Here is a 23,637-nt window from a genome sequence, read left to right on the forward strand (position 1 = left end):
TCGATGCAAGAACTCTGTTTATTTTCTCCTCCTCTCCCCCGAAAAGTGTATTAAATATAAATTTAACATACACAGCAGTGTATCGTTACGCTTCTGCCATTATCAAATTTCTATGGTAATGAGTCGTAATTATTGAACACTAGCCCTTTCCACGACTCTTTCTTCTCGTTTCGCGAACGAAGGACGACTTGGCCGAACAGCCGATGCTAAGGAAATTGACGTACGACGAAAAGCAGATATTGGTTTGCGTTGCGTTGAGAAGATCGAAAGGTAAAGGCCTCCGCAGTGACGTCAAAATTCGCAATTGCCGGTCGATCGCATTGGTCGTCGTCGACGTCATCGATATTCTATAACTTGTACGATCGGAACGCGATTTCTCGTTCGATCCCGGTATGCATCGAAAGTGCCAAGATCCTTCGTTGCTTTCTCAACTTCCTAGCGTGCAATGATATTTCATTAAATTAAAAACGATCGAAAGCACTGGACTCTGCTTCTCTCGCTTCCTCTTTCGTCAAGCTTGGCGTCAACCGAAGTTTCTCGGCGTTGTGCTTTAATTAATTAAACGACAGAAATAGGCAATCAAAAGAGGAAAAAATTCGTGCAAATTGTTTCTTCTCTCAGCGAACGTTGGAATTTTTATAGCGAACTAAGGTAAATTGGAACGATGAATAAAATACGTATTATAGGAACGTTTCAAACACGAGAAATGCCCTGTTTCGATCGAACAAAAACAGACAACGTTTCTAAACAAAATTTATCTCCGATACCTTCGGTTTATACCTCTCGTTTATTTTCTGCATAAATAGTCGCGATTTATCAATATCATCGAACGATGGTAAAAACGAAATAGGAATTAACGAAACGCGAAGATGCAACGAGATTTCGGAAACGGTGAGAAACGGAATCTCTGATAAAACGGTAATAATTAATGTACGCAAACAGCGTTACAGTCAAGATCGATAATGCCTGTGGCATTTACAGCAAATAATTTTCTGCGATTATCGCAAAGTTCGTGTAGTTTAGACACGGCAATTGCGATGCGTGCGATAAAAGTAACACAAGGGACGATCGTAAAGAGGCTATAAATGTAAACGGTGATCGTTTCGACGGATCACGGATCCTTTTCTTGCGGTGAATTCGTAAAAAGGGAAAAGAGGGTGGCTAATAAAAGGGAACGTATTGAATAGAGCGCGGTACATTTTCCGGGAATGATTGTCGAATGTTTTTCACGGAGAATTAAAGAACGATTCCTGCGCAAGGTAAACCGAATAATTAAAAGAAAATTTCAGCGGGGAAATACGTTGGTAAAAGCCCGTAAAACTGTTACTTTCGAATAGCAAGAAGTATGACAACGGACGTGTTTTAAGTTAACATTCAAGGAATTAACTTTATTTCTGTAATGGAGCTCCGAGGTAAAAATGTTTAAATACCTTTCCTTTTTTGTTGGTGTTAGCAGAAACGAAGTTCGTTTCGCGGAATTAAAAGCCGACGGTGAAACGGAGGAGAAAGTCGTGGCAAATGATGTCTTGACTCGATTCCGCAAATTCAATTTGCAGAGAGATGGAACGGCCACGAAACTTCCCGGCGCAAAATATACTTTTGATTTGCTGCTTGAGTCGACGAGAATTTTTTCGAAGAATTATAAATAAATTGCGCGGTTTTCGAGCGAGCAAGAGCAGAGTCGAGGAGGAGCGGCAGCGAAACAAACGATTTCGTCAAGAAGGGAAGCTTTAAAGGAGACAACGAAACGAGCGACGGAGTCGTTTCTTTTCCATGCAACTGGCTTGCATTCCAGGTTCGAGCACGAGCAAGAGAAAAAGAGAAAGAAAAAGACGAGACGAGTATTAGAAGGAGCAGGTACCAAGAGGAAAAGGTCGATGTTGCCGTTGTTGTTGTCGTCAGAAAGACTCAATTTGTCGCAGCAATTTCACGGGTATCGGGTGCCAAGAATGCCGCTGAAAGCTCGGCAATTGTTTTTCGATTCGTTCTAGTCTAGTTCCTTTATTAGACGTCGCAAAAGAAACCGGGAACTGGCGTCGATTTGCCACGAATGAACAATTTGTCCAACACCTTTTGAGCTTTTCCTAAAGACGTATCCGACTCTCCACCGTTTCTTTCTTCGCCTCTCTGCTTCTACCTTCGAACTTCGTGTAAATACGCGGAGTTTGCACGATACACCGAGCCACGTGCACCGTTATTCCAAATCAACGTTCGCTCCTTGCTTCTTAGCGGCGTTGTCTGCTTCCACCTCGATATACAGCTATTTCTTTTTACCAGCAAGCACGAAGCAACGAATATTCTTAAAGCTACGCAGACTATCTCGATCGAACTCGTATCCACAGTTTACATTTCGCGACTGATTATAGTTATTTTTTCGTTCGACTTTGTTTCTGTACTTTACGATTCCATTCGCGGGATAAGTATCTTCTACGATTAAAAATTCGAGAGGGAGAGAGAGAGCTTTTCTTAACGTTATGAGGAAACGAGGAAAGTTTACAATTTCTATCGATCTTATTTTCGCGATTCGATTTCATAGGATTTCCTATAAGTTGGAAGAATCGGAACTGTAACGCTATAACCGCGACAGATCGGCAGATACTTAAATTCCATCGTATCCAGTCGGATCGATCACGATCTACATACGTATACGTATATGTACGCGATTCTTTTCGTTTCTAGTAGGCTACGTTTTGTTCCCGGATCATCGGTATATCCGGTTCGATCTCCAGGGTTGGCGATCGATCAATGTCACTGGCTATTATCGAACCTCGACTAGTTGCTACCGCTAAAATCCTGCAGACCGAACAGAAGAAAAAAGAAATCGAGCGATTGTTTCTAGCGTTACACAGATCCGTATATCTTGGGACTCTCTTACCGTAGGAGTTAGGACCGCTCTTACGAGTTCCACGACTTCCACCCGACGAGGACAAGAAAATAGCAGGAAGACTCTTTCGGACATCGAGTATCGACCGGTATTTTGCAAAGGCGAGTCACGCAGCGAGACAATTATCGTCGAGGCTAATGAACCTATTGCTCGTGAAAAGAAACGAAAGAGGAAAAATCGGCAGAATCCTCTCTTGATATTCTTTCCTTCCTATTCTATCCACTTTATCCATTCTATCGGATCAACCATTACCTCCACTTTTTCTTCTTTTTAGTTTTCGCTACTTTCCTTCCGACCTTTAACTCTTGTGCCTTTCGTTTATCACGAAGAAGCTTAAGAACCTACGATATTTTCGGATGTCGTTCGAATTAGCTACGTTCAGGTACTTCTTCTTAAAGACGAAAACACAGAACACGTAACGAACGTTACCGTGCTAATTTACAATTCCCAAACGCGCTTACAGAACTTGCATTCCTTCGCAAAACTTTCGTCTCTAGTGGTACATACATTCCTTGCAGAAACTATCGTTTGATAGTTACTTGGCTTGTATAGAAAGTAACCAAGATGAGATTTCCGATTTGTAGCTGGAAATAAATTATCGCGTGAAGTAATTAAGCGATAATTGATTCCGCGGCCTCTCAGAACGGGAGATGTTTAGGATCGATTATGAAAGTACATCGCGCTTGTAATCGTAACAAATGTAAATAAATGCATCCAGACTGCAAAGTATTCTACCAGAGTGACATTTATCAGGGGTTTTTGAGATCGTTGAAGCCGAAAATCAGGGTCGCTTGTTACAATTTGATACTCGTGACCTACTGTTTGCTTTGTTCCGTATACATTTGACGTATGTGAATCGCGAGTAATGGATCAGATTCGATCGTGCCGATCAGATATTGCGCCATTGCTTTCTTTACAGAGCTTATCGCTCTGTATGATCGTAGTCTTACGCGGGTTTCTACAATTAAGATTTTCTCCGGCCAAATGTTCGTACGGCGGAATTTTCAAAACCGTTCGTTTCTGTGAAAAACGACCCTCGTTTCCAGCTTCAGCGAGCCAAAATACCCTTGACAAGACACATTCGGATAACAAATTTTGCAGCCCGAACATACACTTTGTCCAGAAGCTTTTCATATTTTCATATTTCACGCGTTCGAGCGACTATAAGAATATCGGGGTGATTTTTCGTTCCATCAAACACGATATCTGCCATAAAGATTAATCTAGCTTGTAAGAAAGAAACAATGATTGCAACAATTCGATGACAATGATTGCGAGCAAATAATTATAACTATGTCACGATCCAGCAGCGAAAATTTCCTCCAAATTAATAGATGGTTTCGTCAGACGGCATCAGAGTGTACGTTCGACGGTGTTTCCGCATTGTCATTAGGGTGTTTATACCTGCGGAAGATTCCATATCCTCTATTCCTCTCTTCTCGTCGCGTTGCTTGAACGTCGCTCGATACACGCTCTTACTGGCTCGTATAATTACGTTGCTAGAATAATAACGCGTTTCCTTTCATGTAACCGTCGTCGCGTGTACGATTAAGCCGCCGATACGTACGTGATTGTCGCGATATCTGTTTGGTTACAAAGTCTGGGACGATAAGTGTGCCCTTAAGTTACGATATTCGCGTGGTAATTTCGCCCGCAACACCTCGCGTCGTCCGTTAAAACGAGAAAACCGAGGTCACCTCTATCCGAGTTTTCGTCCTCGAGATTTGCTTACGACGTGATGCGAGTCAAACTTTTGTACGTAGCCGCGCGCGTCTGCGCTGGGTAAGCAATTCTATGCATTAGTGTCACGTAGAAAACGTTTGCGAGAAAAGTTATTCGATTTAAGCGGACCAGCATGGAAGAAGTTGGTTCGAGTAATTCGCCATGGTAATTTAATTAGAGTAACAGAGTTCTATCCGGGTTAAAGGATATCTTACCGACCACGTTGAGATGAACAGAGTATCCGATGGGAGGGGTTGTGGATATTTGGCACTCGTAAATACCAGAATCCTTCTTCTGAGGATATCGTATCCTTAATGTCCATTCCTCCGTGTGCGGCGTGTGCATCGCCTCGAAACGTTGATCGCTCGTGTAAGTGTACCGACCGATCGTCAGCAGGTGAATATCTCGATGCCTTACCCACGAAACCTAAAATCAACGAAACGAATATTTCCTAAATGATTTCCCTGGCAAATAACACGTACATATTCCTCTTATCACGGTATCCAAACTGACCGTAGGAAGCAGATCTAATTAACGCGATTGTTCTTAGGAAAGTTACATCGCCGGTGAATAGAAGTAAACTTCGTTGCATACTCGACTAAAAGCATACCGCTATTTCATCGCTAATCTCGATTATATTATCGTGTACGGATATCGATATTATTCTGTTCATTTTTGGGGCAGGTAGGTTACGGGACCGAGTATAAACGTACAAAAAAAGGAAGAAAACAGGTGCACTCTTAGCCACTGTGTTTTCATTTGGAACGGTTGGCTGAGCTAATCTAACCCGCGCCAAACTGTGCACGCGACAAAAGTCGAACGAACCACATTCCGGAGATTAATGGGCCTCCTAAAATTCAAAAATGATTACACGCGAAACGATCCGCTTACGTGCTTTTTCCAGGCCGCAATATCGTAAACATTGCCACACGAGTATCGACAAAACCTACTTACGTACGTGTATATTCGCCATTTTCCCTAACAAAAGATATATTCTACGTATATTCATTTTTCCTAGACATGTTTCGCTACATCGCGCGAGTTAATTTCCTTTCCATTTCTCGTTTTCTTTACTTACCGCTTAACGCTCTCCGATGATACGTTAAAGATTCAGTAACAATTTCGTAAAAATTGAAAGAAAAAGTTGTAAAGGCAGCGATTCCTTGGATTTTTATGATTCGACGGTTCGAAGAAGAAAATTAACTCGATATCGCGTAAGAAAGTTTTCTGCGACGCGCGCCTTGCTCGAATTTCTTTGGAAGAAGCCGTTTTTCAAGGCTTTACGAGCGAGACAGTGCCAGCGTTAAAAAGTCGTATCCAAAGATAATGCGGCATGCGAAGCACGTTGCATTATATTTCGCTCGACATCTTTCGACATCGGCTTATTACCGGTTGCGCACCCTTTTTTATAACATTGGATCGTACAACTTCTACTTCTCCCCTTTTCCTTCCTCTAGCACCTGCTCGCGCTGTTACACCATTACTTTTCAACCCAAAGCCGTTAAGCTTACACGTCATTTCTTCTTTATAGATACAATCCATCGTTTACTTTACGGAATCGTTTTATTTTCTATCAGCGGCAGGCTACGTCGTTAATCTCGCGCGATTCGTTGGTTCGCGTCACTTACGAATCAATCCTTTTACTACTACCGTACGAGTAAAACTGTTCTCTCTGTGTTTGTTTAATTCACGAGCAAAGTACGTTTACCTTAAATGGATTATCTCGCGGACGAGTTAAGCAACTTTCGTCATTTTTCCGACGTTTTCGAGTTAACATCTCCGTCCAAATCGCACAACGTCGTTGCCCACGCTTCTCGTTGATCCTTTATTCTTCGCTCGCAACTAACGTATCGCGCGGTCACGTTCAATTTTCAGAACGTTTTCGCGTAACAGGGACACGATGCTTTCGGCTGCATAAACCTCATTCCCAGAATCACCGTGTCACAGCCGAGTCACGAACTCGTAGGATATATTTTTAGCTTTAAAGTTTTTACAATTACTTCTATCCTTCCGGAATTCGTTACAGGCTTATATACTTTCGCCGGTTTATTACAACGGAATAAAGGAGAACTACTGTATTTGCATTACCTCGAAAGTTGCGTCGTAAATGTTATCTTTCCTAATGAAAATTTAACGGCATACCGTATAGTTGTACCGATATTTTGCTTGCTAGAAACATTCCGTCATAACCATTATTCTATTTTTTACGGAACTGTATATTATCGAGAGTAAGGAGCGGAGAAGCAAGATGATTTTTTAAATACGTCGTGGGAGACTTTACTTCCTACCTGAATCGTCGAATACAATGTAGTAGACAGTGGTATAAAAGCTTGTTGCTGCGCAAAATTTGTCACGACAATATCCACAATTAGCTACGATAGCAGGCATACGGAAAATTGAAAAAATATTCGAAGATGATTTTTATTCGGACGTGGGATAAGCAAATCGATAAAGTTTCAACGAGGAGTGCGCAAGATGACGCAAGGCAAGATCGGAACGAAATCTAGTCAATAACATTAGTACTCGAGTTATTTCCCTTTCGAAGGATGAATCGATCTTGGCGACTGCTTCGTAGCTTTTTTCCATTTAATAGATTACGCTTGGTCATTTTATCTGCGGCCGAGCAATCGTCACAAATCTCTGTACGCGATCCGCACGCCACTTTGCATCCGACCATATTTCCTATCTACCTGTAATATTCGATGTACAAACGATTACCGATAGCGTCCGTTTAACGCTTTATGATTTACAAGTGGAAGCTGACGATGTACGTATTTCGTTCTTCCTTCCTACCGACGCAATTTCAATTCCAGTTGATTCTTTTATTTTACGGCGATTACGAAATCTCGATTACGAACTCAAGCAGGACACTAGAGACCTTATGGAAATATATATAATTACGAAATTAAGAACAAAAATGTATTCGAGTTATTAAACGTTATAACGTTCGACGAAAGAGATAGAATTCGCATAGGTTTTGGAATAGAAAATCATCTGGCTGCCAACGTAAGTGTAGCAGCGCAAAAGACACGCCAAGCTCGTACATATTTCATCATTTACTACGAATACCGCTATACAGCTTAAGGCTTTACCATTACGCAAATACATGAATTTCCTAGTAACCGTCTGAAACCGACTTTATGAAACTGAAATTACGTTTAGATTTCGCGTAATATTTCTAAATCTGTTACGCCCTTATCGATAAAAAGATAAGTATCTTTATTCCGTACAACGTTACAAGACATATTTCTCCGTGTTTTTCAAACTTCCTGCTCTTTAATTTTAATTTTGAAATATTATATTCAACATACGTGTAATTAGTAATTAACGTGCATTAGCGGAATTGAGAGATATGTTATGTGGTACGGTAATATAGTGTGCGCAGTTCGAAAATTCGTTTATATAGACCCATTTATAAATTAATACGTGTTATGCGATTAAATAAAAAAGTAACTATGTACATATGTAATACATAATTTATATCGGTAAACAAACGATATGGAAATAAATAGATACAAACTGCTTCGTTTGTACTTTAGACTTTAGACGCGGCATTTACGATGCGAATAAAATCAACTATGTATTCGCTCTTTCTAACGTATACATCGTATACATCGACGTGTGTTTGCTCTCAAACAAATATCGCGAGTCGAACCTACGACGTTCTTCGCTTCGGATTAACTCCGGAGTTTTCAGCAGAAGTGTTTGCACCTGCTTTGGAAACGTCGCATGTGCGAACCTTCGTGTATTCAGCAAAAGAGACCAATTTTTAAGGTAAATACAGTTTTTGAAGCAGGGGACGGAAAGCGAAGCGGTGCCAAGTAAACTTTTCTCCTCGGAATATCGTCTCTTAATCAATCAGTTTCCTCGTGTAACTTTGCCGGGTTGAAAAATCTCGACTTTACTCGTGTCGTGGTTACATCGCACGCGTGGACCTAACTGTACGATATCATCGAAACGTACTAGTTAGTACGCACGTACGTAGTTTTGTTGCGCGTATACGCTATACACACGCGTTTTGCATACGGATGAAATTGCAGACGAAAAACGTAACACGCTGTATTTGTTCGATTTGAACGGTCTATAAACGCGTTTCTTCTTTTTCCGGTTAAGAAACTTGATCTACCGATAAATGCGTAAGACGCATCGTACGCGCATTAAACATCGGTCGATCATTTCACCGCAATTTGCAAGTAATCGACAGCGAAGAATTTTCTAAGATTATCCGTCTAATTCAGGTCGTAATAGCGCAAATTGAAATTCGGTCCGATGAAACGTAACTGGAATAACGAGCCGCCTTTCGATGTGCCAAATTCATCTCTATCGATCTCTGACGACAAACGGAATTGCGCAAACAATCGTTTAGAAACGTTTCACGATCCCTTCGCGACACCGTAATTCGCGGATTAATTCGACGCTACGAAGCGTTCCATTCGTCCACTATCAGCGAAATGTTGACGTTTTAGCCGATTTCATGCCACTCTTGGGACCGTACGCGTGCCACGCAAACAAATCGGTTGACCCAGCACGCGTGATGTTTGACGTCTCGTTTATCGACTGGCTGGTTATACATGCCGATTTCGTGAACCGGCTCTTGCGTTTGAAACGTTGCGTTACCCCCGCTGTCAGAATCACACGCGTGTACGCCTTTGACGCTAATTCCGACTTTTCGATAATCACGACGATATCTACGACGTTGCTTCGACAACTCGAGACATTTATACGTCGGTACATCGATCGTACGAGTACAAAGATGGAAAACAAGCGTCAGGTTTATTTCTGAAAGGTAAAAGTAGAGCAAAGACGGAAGATTTATAAGCTCTCGAAATACGATAAGAAAAGCGTGCATTCTCTGGGAAATCGATTTCGACGAGATTGTCTTTGACCATCGACTACGTGCTCGTAACTATCGCCACGATCTTTTTTGTTGTTTATTTGCCTATTCTGTTACCGAGCAAACGCAACGTTAAATTTAATAATTTCAAAGTAACGAGTCAATAACCAAAGTACTTACGGTTCTGTTTCCGAGGTTTTTCACTCTACAAACGAGTTGGATGGTTTTCCCAACCAGGCCCGTCATGTTCGACGGAACCGACGTATCAAAGTAAGGATTCGAATCTTGTCGCGTCAGCCATTCTTGAAAAGTACCGGTTTCGATTAAGCGAGTACTGTGCACAGCTTCTTCTGAAAGCAAAAACGTAAAAAGAATTGTAAAAAAGATTGCGATTTTCAGAAGCGAATCCTTGGAACCGTATTTTATAGACGATAGCGAGCTAACGACACGATCGAAGGTTTCGATATATCGCCTCGTAGCCAGATTTTTCGCAAGTATCGATTCGAGAACACGTATCAAATACTTTCGACTCTCTTATACCACGGTACTCTGAAAACACGGTTTCGATGTAACACGGTGCAAAAATTACGACGCGATTCCATATAGTACGACTTAATAAATTTGGACCATCCTCGTATAGCGCGAACGTTTCCATCGCACGGTTTTGATTTCGCTTAACAAGGTTTCGATACAACGGCGAACGAATTAACCGTGTTATAGAAGGGCCGAATGTATCGCGAAACAGATCTTGCGAATAACTCTCGTCGATGCTTCGTCCTTTTTCATGTTTCCTCCCATGTACGTATTTTGTGTCGGGTATAGCGTTTCTACTTTTATCGCGTGCATGGATTTTCTTTTTGATCCCTTTTCTGTTCTTTTCTTTTTGACCGTTTTACTTTGTTGTGCCCTGTAATTACGCAAGGTAACCGGCGGCGCGCAACCCTTCGGACTCGTGAAAAATAATTTTCTCGCTCGGCCGCTAGTCGCATTTATTAAAATTAGATCGCGTCAAAGGGAAGTAGCGAGCGATAATATACTTGCAACCATGTGTACATGCACCAGCAACTATACTTTAATAACATTGTCAGCAATTCTACGGCGTTGAAAAATATTCGCAGGCATGGAATCGATAAAGTCGCTCTAAAAAATTGAAGCCCAAATTCCGTGGCGTTATCACCGAGTTTTAAAGTCAAAAATATCCGAGTACCACAAAGGCAAAGCCTTTCAGCGTTGCGTGAAAAATTTGAGAACGCAGTGTGGTACATGTCGATGTTTTTTAGGCAACTTTTACCAGTAACCAAAATACGTATCAGTCAAATGGCAACAAATTTTTGGGAAAACTTTAAGTAATGGTGAAAAATTGGAAACGAGGACACGCATTCTCTATCGACTTCCTACTTGCGTAATCTTTGAATAATCTTCGAATAATAATTGCAACTTTGTCGACGAGTCGAAACGCCAAGCATCCTAATATCGTTGTATGAGAACGTTTTGTCAAGAATATCGAAGGCCGAACGTATTTTCCGTTTTTTACGATTAACGTCCTTACGTCGAGCGAAGCGCTTCGATCGTCGCAAGAACAACGGATAAAGTCTTCGAACGAGAAAAAGTTTATTACAAGTGCAACGGCGTATTCGTTTGCAGGATTCGGAAACTGCGCAATTTATACGCGTAATTCGGACGAAGCAACGAGCCCTACCAATCGCCCCGGAACGCATGAATAACCGAATGGTCCTCGCGGAGCCGAGTGGCACGAAAGTACACCGTGGGACGGCTGGCGCATAACTATCCTGCTGTTCCTGGTGTTCCTGCACTGCGGCAAATACGATCCCGTTCGCACGAGTGCAGGTAACTGCGTGTACGGACGCGTACATCTGCCATAAAATCGGATGAACGCATTTTACCGGAAATGGTCGTCTCGAAAGATTCGTTGGACCTTCGTGCATGTTATATCCTCCTATACATTTACGATAATATACATGCGTATATATGCGTAACATACGCACGTATATGTGCAACTAGCGCGGCAGTTCCTTTGAAAATAAGTCGTTACTTGGCATTTTATATCTACCTACATCTTAAATATTTTGGTCTTACGGAAACACGAAATACGTACGTACGTAGAATTTTATCTTGCATCGAGCTGAAATCGGCTTAATACGATTGGAAATATCGATCAGCGTTTTAATTACATATCGTCTTTCTTGCCGAATCGAAATGCTTGTAATTAAAATTTCAATTCGTTGTTAACGATAATTTATATAATGACATTTGTATAATAACGTTGTTTCCATGAAAATCCTACGCACAGAGAAGAACGAAAAGTTGCACGTAACGATTCCTTTTTTAAAGTCACATATCGAATGCAATTCAGCCGTTGACGAAACCACCAAGCGACTTTTCACGAGGAAAATCTTATTAGAGCACCTTACCTTCCTATATCGCAGTTTCGATGTTTCGATATTTTTCTATTCGTTCGGTTTTCGTACGAGATCGATCAGCCGGAATTCACGCGAAACATTTCCTCGCTTCGTACTCGCGACAGCTACGTTGATTAACCGTTTTGAAATGCCTACGAAGTATTCCTCTCGTTCCTGATCGCCGTGTCACGGCGTACGGTCAGATTTAAGAGGGAAAATACTGCTCAGCCAGACGAATTGATCAATCACCAAACGACAAAAATTACGACCGACCGTAGAAACGTGTTGCAGAATGCTCGCATGCGCCACCCCTTTAATCCGAATATTTTTCCGTTCGATCCTCGCTAACTCACGCTATAATAATATCTACGTTATCCCATTGCGTTAACACTTGCAGAAAGTAACGATTTACGTGTTTTAATTATTCGAACGATTACGTTTATTCGATGAAAACGGGACGCCGAAGATCTTATAGATTAACGCATCAATTTACCGTGACACGTTTCATCGAGACTATGGTAGTTTTGCAAATACGCCACAGTTTCGCCTCAGGCAGCTCCTTATTTCATAAAGATAGCAAAAGTTGAAAGTGTTAACGGTAATACTTTAATCGCCGCAAGGACACGCCGCTTGTTTAATATAGTATGCGCGTCGTGTCGCCATTAAAGCGTTAATTAACTCGATTGTCTCCATGAAGGGGATATCAACCCTTCTATTTCTTTTCGTGGTATTAATCTCGTATAATCCGTGCGCTTCAAAACCAGATATCGAGCTTTGACTTACATTTACATTAATTTATTTTCCGTTTCATTGCCATTTACATTTATACGATTATAGCGATACGGTCATAGAAACGATTTCTATATTCGTTTCAATTGCGTTGTTTTTTCTTCGGCGATTAATCGACGACCTTGAATAAGAATTTCAGCATTTGAACTTGAATAAGGAAGAATCTCCAAGCTACTAGCAAAAGTCTTTATTTATTCTTTATTTGTATAATGTCCGCAAACGAGAAAAATGTAAAAACGTGCGATATCTGGAAAGATTTTCAACGGTTTGTATTAATTTACGCGACAGCGAGGCTCGAATATATTCGGATAAATAGTTTGTTGAAGATATTTGAAATACGCGTGATCCGGATATTAAAGTACGCGAATAATTCTCAAAGAAAGGGATGATAGATAGGGCGCTTTGGTAGATTTAATTGACAGCAAAAAGATATTACAGTAGGCACATTTGTTTTGTCAAGTATTCGCCTTTAATGCGAAATCAAGCGAAAAAGTAAATTACCAGGCCACAACATTTAGGATGGGAATATTTATCTTGGAAATTGCATCGAGATGTCGGCACCCTCGTACAACCTCACGAAATACATTTATCAGGTTAAAAGGGTTAGGGGACGCGGGAAAAAGGCAAAGGGCGTCGTGACAGATATAATATACGATCCCTTAAAGATATTTACCGTAATAAACTCGCCTAGGCCGCTACCTAGATCGAACAAACACTCGAAAATTAACCCCTTCTATTTATTTGCCGGCCAGATCCACGCTTTTACGATTACTTGGTAAATTATTTGCGCCATTCCCAGCTCGTACGAGTCACCGGAAAAGCCATCTCGGCCGCGTTCTTTCATTCCAAAAGAAACTACCCTTTAGGAGAACCGAGGGATTTCTTGCTTCTCGATGATTCGTTGGAACGGAATAGAATACGACCGAAGAACTTCTCCGGAAATAAGCATCGAAGGTAATTCGTTTGGAAAATAATTGTCTTCTTTTTTTTCTTTTGTAACGACAATAGCCACGACAAACGCGTCGTTAGTTCGTTCGTGCGATCGAACCGTTCGCCTTGACGAACTTCCGCGTTTAATCATTTCGTCTGTACACCGCAGAAATTTCCGCACAATATCCATGGAATGTCAATTATCGGAATATCTATTAACCAAACTCTCGATTATTCGAATCGTCCGTCAATAGGCTGAATGATCAACTACCGACTATCGCTACCTATCGCTTCGAACCAATCGATCATCACGTTCTTCCTTTATTTTTTCAATGAGTTTCTCGATTGGACAGCCCGTTTCATACTTGGTGATCGCATGGAAAATATACATGTATACTGTATATATCGTCTTTATTACTACAGGCGATGATGATAAATGGAGGTAAGTCCCTATTGGTGCGCATAAGTTTAAATGCAGAACGTTTACATAGAACGCAAGCACGTATACGACGAACGAGTCGCATACTTTACAAGATTCCTCGATTGGAATTTCTGAAGTTACAGATCCTAGTACCAAAATAATCTAGACACAGGCTGCGAATTAACGAATGAGGATAAGCAGCGCGATGGGAGAACCTAAAAGATCCAGTGAGGTCATGGAGATGTAACGACTAAAACAGTTGCAGGCAACGAGTAACGCTATTAGTAATCTTAAAAAGGAATAATAAATCCGTCAGAATCCTCGTTGACTCGAAACATCCAGCAGATTTAGCAAGGACATGATTTTTACGAGCTTAACCAGGGTGCAGTATTAAACGTATATTCCCCGAAGAACGTATAAAATAGCTCTTTCTATGGGTGTCAAACCATTTATGTCGCACCAACGCTTCGAGTTACAAAGATCACGTTGCAACAAAATACAATTACGAAGGCACAGTATCTGTTTGAAAATGTTTAAGTCACCGACAAACGGTAGAAATAGGTTGATAAATAGGATAAAGAGAAAAGAATCCAGATACGATGTTTAAGGAGTTACATCAATTGGGGCCAAGTACGAGCCAACAACGAGCACAATCTGTCTAACAGGTCAAACTGGTCAAATAGGTAGCTCGAGAGCCAAGACAAGCAATCGGACGCAAATACCCATCGACGATAGTTTCGATATCAGAATATCGTGGGCAACAGTATCAATTGCCATATAATGCCATATAATTCCTTGAGATACAAACACGATCGATTTGATCTATATCGCTTGCGTTTGCTAGTCGTAAAAGCTAGACGTAAATAATTTCGAAAAAAATATTTCCCTCGCAATTATTCGCGTATTCAGGTAGAAAAAGGAAATTTTCAAGATCTTTTAAATTTTAAAAACGAATCTGAAAACGTTGTTATTAGTGGGATATCTCGTTTAACAATTTTAATCGCAAGTAATTCCGCGAAAATGAAATGGCTGGTGGAATTTTGGAGATTTGTTAAGATGGGGCAGTGTGTTCGAGCACAGTACCTAGATTGTTACTAGAGTGATAGTATCCGCGTAGAGGTTGCAAGACCGCAGAAGCTGGTCTTTCAGACTCGCAAGGTTTCCTTGTGGAACCCGCAAAATTTATAAGCTACTACACCGTTGCCCTACATTTTTTAAATTACAAAATTTATTTGCGAGGAATATCGAAAATTTTTTGCGTCATGACTTTTTTCGCATAATAGTTTATCGCGATAATACCTTAAAATGTAAATTCGCTGTTGTCAGAGGGGAAGCAGCGGCTGATAATTTCGATCGTTATCGTTACATCGGTAAAAACGTTTCGTTCAAATTGTTTAAAACGATGTTTTACCTTGTCGCAATTTCCTTCGACACGGTACAAAATAAGCACGTCCCAACGAACGGAACAAAAACCAAAAACGCGTTAATCACGTGGACGTTATAATTTGATCGAAGAACGATTTCAATCTTCGTAAGATACGTAGCAAATTTCGGCAGGAGAAATCTGTGTTACATAACAATCTAACGTATCGATGACCTCCAGGGAAACAAGGAACAAGGGGAGCGTGATGAATTATTAGCAGGATGGCGGTGCGAAAATCTCTCGTCGTAATAAAAGCGATATAGTCCATGAAGGGGAAGAACTCACTTCCGTGCCAGTCAATTCCGTAAAGAACAACAAAGAGATAAAAGAAGCGAGTACAAAGCGTAACGTTTAGCTGGCTAATGTTTAGACTTTACAAGATAGAGATCGTTTAAACGTCGTATACTACACGATTAAGAATACGTCGATACTCCCCAACGACGGCACACGAAGTACGTGATCGCCTGTTCGGAAATCGAGATTCCGTTTGGAAACCGATGAGTCTTTTTTTCCAGGAAACATGTTTGGAAACCGATTTATGCGAGACGAGAGTCGTTCGATAACCTAGCTTCTACAGCAGTACGGATTGATAATTTCTTTGACATGCCACGTTTCTTATACGTCAGGAACATGTCAAAAGCAAGGTATTACATATTCGGGTTTCGTAGTAGGGTCATCAACCATGGAGTCCTGAAATCTCGGTACTCCGGTTATATTTTACGACGACTGACCCTTTCGAAACGACTGACCTAGAAACGAATGATCCCGCCTTCTTATCGTATATCCACGACTGGTACGACCCACAATGTACGATCGTATAAGAAGCCTCGTCGAACGACGAAACTTGGCGCAAAAATAACCTGACTGATGTGACTTTTTACGTGCAACAACTCCGGCATTTGAAGCAAGAAGACCACCAATGACGCGGTTAAAACGCATAAGACTCTGAACCTGATGCTTTAATCGATTAGTAGATTCGATAAATTTTGTCGATACTCGGCATTCGCTTCTTTTTGCGTGGTATCATCGAGCTATTGGCGAATATAACGCGTCTTAGAGTCAACGCCACGCCATTTTTATCTTACGCAGAGGGCAAGTAACGACGACATTCTGCTAAACGTTTTCATTGGATTACAGTGTTTTGGCAACACAGGCAATCTTCGGGAACATTTCGCGAATGGCAATTTTCGCGAATACATAGAACGGCAGAAACCGGACGTTTCGATGAAACAAATCAACAGACCGAGGAGCGAATATTAGCAGAAAATTGACGGTATTCGAGTTCGAAGAGGATCGCGTAACTGGTCGACGAAATTGGATCGGGATGTCTTCGTTTAGCGGAAGAAGCGCCGGGCATCGCGACTTTTCCGCCGTAAAGCTGCGACGTATATCGCCGTTGTAACCAGGAAATATGGGAAAATACAAGCTAGGAAAATGTCTCGGCTTTTAGCGTGTGAACAATATGGCGTGCCGGTGAAACCGGGAACTGTCGGCTACGTTCAAAAGTTTTATCATTTTTCCTTATTTCGTAAAACTTTTGAACGCTAGCTTGTACCATCGAGTGTCGCGAGCCTGTTCCCCCTCGTTTATTAACATCGCGACGAGATACTTGATACCTTGTATAAGCCGTCGGCGCGGCTTATTGCACTGTTATAAAACTTTAATATATCTCGTCTGACGTATTGATTAAATAATATTTCTAGCAAAGTGACTTCTTGAAAATTTCGCATAGTTTTCATAAATATTTATAGGTCAACGATAGTCGAATAGAACGATACGGGGTATCTTCCATATTTAATCTTTGGTTTTTACTAAAAAAAAAATCGAAAACACAACCGTTTCGAGCGATGATAACATCAGCGTTTGACCGAAGTAGATAATCGATTAAAATCAAATAAAAGAGGAAAAAGGATAATGGCTGATAATAAATTTGGTAACCGAACAGAGATGCGGAACGTATATTTGTAGATTATTTATCGATCACTTGGCGTTATACAGTCTATTTCCATTAGTCTCCAAAGCGGTCGAAGTATAAAGTATTCAAAGAATCCGAACCAAACGAAAACTACAGGAAAAAATGTTGATTTACCGTCGTTTCTAGAAATCCAATAGATACTTGATTCTATTAATCCTTGGCGTTTACTGTATCAAGCTATCGCTAATTTCTCCTTTCGAGGATAGATTTTAAATTACGTCGATCAGCAATACGTCACGTTATATATTTATGACGTGACGGATTGTCAAACTTTATCAAAATTTCATTCGTGTTAAAGCGATGTTGAACGATCTCTCCCTAAATTGTTTCATTGCTCGATAATCTTATTTATCTTTCAAGTAGTTTATACATAAATAAACGTTAAAATATATTTTTTCCAGTATCATAAAATAAGAAAGTAGAAACTAGATCGGATAATAATTCTGAAGGCTACCATCCTGCCGTGTTGTAGCCATTTTGCTTTGCGACAGGCTTTTTACAGGACCACTTAGGTAGTTCATCAATTACTCAAAGACGTCCCACAAAAGATACGCTCTACAGCTCGAGTTCCTCGAACTTTTTTCGTGCTATTTGCTTGACATTTTCTTTCGACTCACATATAAGTACATTATAACATTTCAAACGTAGTAGTAAAAGCTGTTCGACGATAAAACAGTCTTAAAATAAATCTACCAAATTCGAGAATTTAAATATTTTCTATCAGTTTTTTCTCTTGTAAAAATGATAAGTTATTATATATATGTAGTATCTTAAGGGGTCTTAGAGGAAAGGACAAGTAATGATGTTTTGATTGAATAAATGATATTCGAAGCAACGAAATGATTACAATGCTGTTGTACGTCTTATTCTCATGGGCGGCTTTCGACTTCCCAATTCATACTCTTCGGCTTCTACACTCGCTCGCTCTCGCTTCTCAACTCACACTCTGCACATCTTTTGCATCCGTCCTCTCCGGCATCTCAACTAACTCTCCCGTTAGCGTCTCTTTGCCTTTTCCCGTCCTTCGGAACAGGTGTCGCGAAACGCCCGTGATCAGGGTCACGCAGGTCCTTTCCACGAAAACTGTCCACTTAAAAAGACCCAACGGCACATTGATGTACCTGACGATGCCGCGGCTCTTGCAACTTCGTTTATGGTTCGGCCGATACCTTAGGCCTTTTGGCCCCGATACTACATATATATATGCATAAATAAAAAAGATCACATATATGTATATTGAACTGTTAAACCATTGGCTCTTTCTTGCGAGAATATTGTTTAGAGAAGAAGAAAGATTAAAAAATAACGGTATTCGTCGCTTCCATATTGAATTTCAAAGTTTCGAGGAATTTCAATGGAGTAGCGACCGTTATAGTCTATAGGGTAAAATCGAACCACAAAAATGTGAGTTCGAAACGTAAAATAATAAAAATGTTTTTGAAACCACGGACGAGATCGTGGAAATTCTATCGTTGCATACACCATGACATACAGACTGCGGTATCTTTCAGGTTCGTATTTCTTAAATCCGTCACAGAACCGCTTACAAACGAAACTTTCGACAAGAAAATTTCCGATCAATCGGTATCGTTACGAGAATACTCCCTTTCCCTTTCCTTCTCGTACAAACTGGTGGAAATTCGATCAAAGGCGAAAGCTGAAGAGGACCATCCGCATTAGTTGCTATATGAAAATACTCGTACTAATTGACGCTCTGGTATACTATAAATGTGATTGGATCTCGTAAAAAAGACGCGATAGTTTCTTTATTCGCGAATATAAAAGAACAAATAAAGTTATTAAATAACTTTCTTCCAAATAAAATATAGCTATTCTATTAAAACGGCTTAAGCTTCAATTAGTGACAGCTTACTGAAAGTATCGTTAATTTCCACAAAGATCTTTGGCTCGGTGAGAGAAAGCCTGGTCTGCAAAAAGAAAAATGTCATTGGCAATGGCAAAAGTCGTAAGTGGCATTTCCCTTGCGATGCTTTTTTTGCGGTTGAATTGCCGGGTGGCAAAAAGATTCGAAGATACGAACGCGTTGCATACGTCGATCGTCGGTGTCACACCGCGCCGCGGTTCGCCACGTAGGCGTCTATTTCCGCGGGATTTCAGTCGCTTCTAGGATTTTCGACGTACATCGTCGATTGCGTTCATCCGAACTTTCGTATTCCGAATCGCATTTCCGTCAAATGTCGTTCGATTTTCCTGTTTCTTTTTTTCTTTCGCCGCTCGAAATTTGACAAGCCAATTTGTCCATGGTCGCGCAATTTTTTAACGTATCTCCAAGAACTAGTCGACATGTCTTCTTTCGCGATGTTAACAGAAAAAAAGTTGATGGAACTGAGTTTCGTAAAGGCAGAATAAACGATTTATCGCGCGATACTTAAAGCGCTGACAATGAAATAGTCGATCATCGAAATAAAGACGAGCGTAATTCTTAAAAATTAACGCTGAATCTTAGTCACGGTTTCCGTAGCAAAATTTTTAAAGCCACGATTTTCTCTTTTTATCTGCCTTTCGCAACATCGTTCGTGATGTTTGTATCGGGAAATGAATATCATTGTGTTGCGCTATCACCGATTCGTTACGCCACTCTCTCCGAAACAGGAGCTTCTCTTACCGATGAAAATTGTTTCACGGAGACAGAATCAATGCTCAGTTAAAAAGCATTCGTACACGCTGACATTTCCAATCCTAACGTTGAAATCGAGAGACAGGCGAACGATTAGAATTTTATTCGAGTAGCTAAAAACGTACTAAAAGAAAAAGATACACGCGTCGAACGTAGATACCTTTCCTATTTTCTGAAATCGGTATAAAAAGTGGCGAATATATTTCTGTTCGAGAAATAATTTAACCGAATTCTTCCATTATTCTCCCCTATTTTTATCGCTTTTTCCATTAAGCGTATGTATAAATGTAAAATTTACGTCAAGTCAATCAGTTGGGTTCGTTTGGCGTATCTTGATATAGAAACAAAAGTTTATATTTCCAAAGCGAGGCAATGATTTATGTATAAGAAGAGAGGTAGAGTAATACCGCGGGTTCCTAAAAACTTGTAAATACTCGCTTCATTGGTAAAGCCAGCCATCTCTGTTCTTTACATCTATTTCCATTTTATTAAATGGAAACAATGGAAGTAACTCGCATACATTCGTGTCCTGGCGAAGTTGCAACTGCCGCAGCTCCGTAGGACATTGCAATAACATCACGAAAAGGACAACTATGATCGCACGTCTACTACTCACTTCTTAACGCAATGACGTTGAATAAAATTGTAATATTTTAACTATATTTCAAGCTAACTTTGCTGGTTTGTGTCGCATTTTCACATCGTTCGTAACTTATAAATTATACCATGCATAATAAACTTTAGGTATAGAAATAAAGTAACAACGCTAATCTAACAGCATTTATTAAACACGTCGCTATTTCGATGCTTATGTTCCTCGTGAATCGTGACGCCGATTGGACCATTGCTTTTTGTCTTGGGACCTTTGCTATAACAGTTGCGCAAAAAGAACAGCTCTCGGATAAATAATTTTAATGCGAAAGGATCAAAACTGTGCGATCCACTTAACGACTTTCTTCCCGACTGGCTTTCTCGCTTTATGGAAACACGCGGAAAAACACACAGCTTCGCCGAGACTCTATACCGAGATCACGGGATCACGCTTACATAGAAAGGAACTTCTTTCCTTTTAAAATCCGTCGACAAAACTGCGTCGAGGAAATAATTTTATTCTTTCTGTCCGATGTGATATTTTTACCTCGTCTGGAAATTGTTATCGTCGTGTTTACCGAGAAGCGTAAAACTTTGATCCGCGGTCTGTTTGAAAGTTTGTAAAGAATATTAATAACTTTACGCTTCCATCGAATTCTTCGCTTTAATTATTATCCTATGTTGGAAATCCTATTGCCGCCACTACAACACTAATTTTACATAAAGCAAAATTTTTATACGTAAGAAACGTAAATAAAATTAGTTAAATCTGGATTCTAACTACTACGAACGTCGTAATTTTGCTCTACGCTAAATCGATAACTTTGGGAATGATGGGAACAGGGTAAGGGAACTTTACAGCTATCGAAACGCGTGACATAAAAATACGTATAACGCGTGTTACAGATCTAGCCTGTAACTCGTTTGTGGTTCTATCTTTTTGGCTGGTAATAACGGCGAAAGTCGGTTTATTGGCGCTTTGCCATATAGCGCGCGGCAAAAACTCTATGACGGATGAAGTGCACGCTCTCCTTAATACTGCAAAATTCATTTCATCGTTGCGGCTACAGGCAACATCGCGGCCTGGCTCGTTCTCGCCAAGGACCGCCACGGTGTAAAACATTATTCCACATTACTCTTCACGAACCGGAGAATACCGGATGAATTATTTTGCTGGTTTCTTCGTGCCAGCTCGTACTTGCACGCGTACGCGTCCCCATTCGTGCTCTCGTCACCCGTTAATGCCTCGATCGCGGTCACGACGACCCACCACGAAAAGTGACACTCTAATAATCAAACTTTGAACGCAATACGATTATCCAGTTTCAGTAGAATGTATCGAATATTTGCATGGGTAGCGGCTTATAACGACTCGTTATGTTATCTCGTATAAACTCGCTATGGAGTTATATCGCGCTTGTTAAAAGCAGATGGTAATAGATAAGGCACTTGTGTCAGTGGGAATACGTTAGAGGAACGAAATTTCGTTCGATCAATGATACTTTTTAAAGACAGTCAGTCGCTTTGAATCCTGCGATACGAAACATTCATCGAGAGATTGTTTCGACGTTTATTTCGTGCAAGGCAAATTCAATAATTTCGCGCGCAAACCGAAACTCACTTAAAAACGGAGATTAAATTATCGGTCCGTCATTCCGTGGGATATTAGATCGATATCCGATTTAACATACGGATGGTAAAAAAAACGGTCCGATTAACCGGATATCGGTTATTCGGTAAATTTAGAAGATCGCCCCTACTCCTATCTCGTTGAATCTTGCCCTTAACTTTCCGGAAATACGCCAGCGTAAATCAATGAATTTATCAGAAATCAAAGTCAAGGCATTTGAACAAAGATCTGTTGTTACGCGCGATATGCCGAGAAAATTACCGAGCGATTACACCAAGATAGATTCGAGAAATCGTGATTTTTTTTATCGAAGGGCATTTCGCTCTGTGATTGTTTCGCATGACCGCGTTTACAGCTAGGGAAATGCGACTTTTCTTACGACGCGATGCGACGCGATCCGAGGCATGGATGCATTATCTAGGGAGGCAGAGCTAATCCAATTGGATAAAAGCGACAGGGGCCGACATCGAATATATCAGAAAAGCTAAAAGACAGAGGGGTTAATACGAAATTGGCGCTGGCCCATCAGCCGCCAGGGGACTACGTTATCCGGAGAATTGGTGCGAGTTATGACGGTAGTCAAACGTTTCTTAACCATCTTCTCAGCTGCCGAACGGAGTTTCCTAAAACCCGAACCCTCTGCAAGCGAAGAGGAATTTCACGGATTTGCCGTAAATAACCACTTAGTTAACCCTCCTTAAATCTAACCGGTTCTACGACGCAAGTTTGCGCAGTGGATCTAAGATCCCCTTTTGAATAATGCGCGTACCGTCGCCATTTCGCGAAGAAACTTTATTAAGCGAGGACTTAAGATTTTAATGAAAAGTTTGCGACTCGCTACTCGCTAGAAATTAAAATTTTTCGCTCGTTATTATTGGCGTTGTTTAATTTTGACCGATTACTAGAAAACAGCGATGTATAAAAGAAAAAAGCTGTTCGTCCGTCGGTTCTCTGTTAAAGTAAACTTTGTTTTTAAGAATAACTTTTGCAATTTCAAAAGTTAATCGCCATTAGCGGCCATGGAACGCGTCCTATAAAGCGTCCTATAAATAGCCACACTTTGATGCGATATTGCTGTTTCGCCGCACCAACGCCGGAAAAAACAGCTCTCCCGTTAGTGAAATATTTCCGGCGAAATGACAAACGAGATTTTACCAAACGAGAACGTAATTCCTGAAATCGACTCGGCTCAAATGTCATACACGGCAGCCGTTTCAAAATGCAATTTACGTGTAACGTTCTACATCGATTTTATCCGCTACATCGAATTTGACTTATTTCGTAAATATGAAAAGCATAACAAATATCAGAGCCAGAAACTGGACCACGTGTGTACGAAATAATTCGCCTAACGGCCGACGCCGTTATGAGTATAACTCA

At 40.7% G+C, this 23,637-nt stretch overlaps 1 protein-coding gene across 2 annotated transcripts in view; it reads right to left on the reverse strand.

The window, feature by feature from the left end:
• The window catches only part of LOC100643268 (zwei Ig domain protein zig-8), a 59,213-nt gene that overhangs the window by 16,279 nt on the left and 19,297 nt on the right, over window positions 1-23,637 (reverse strand). For both annotated transcript variants that reach the window (XM_048406353.1, XM_003402839.4), the window contains exons 3-4: window positions 9,621-9,790; window positions 4,822-5,032 (exon numbers count right to left, since the gene is read on the reverse strand). In XM_048406353.1, coding sequence (XP_048262310.1) covers window positions 4,822-5,032; window positions 9,621-9,790 — 381 coding nt within the window. The remainder of the gene's footprint in view (window positions 1-4,821; window positions 5,033-9,620; window positions 9,791-23,637) is intronic.

The sequence above is a fragment of the Bombus terrestris genome, chromosome 6 (genome assembly GCF_910591885.1).
Source record: "Bombus terrestris chromosome 6, iyBomTerr1.2, whole genome shotgun sequence".
NCBI classification, from domain to species: domain Eukaryota; kingdom Metazoa; phylum Arthropoda; class Insecta; order Hymenoptera; family Apidae; genus Bombus; species Bombus terrestris.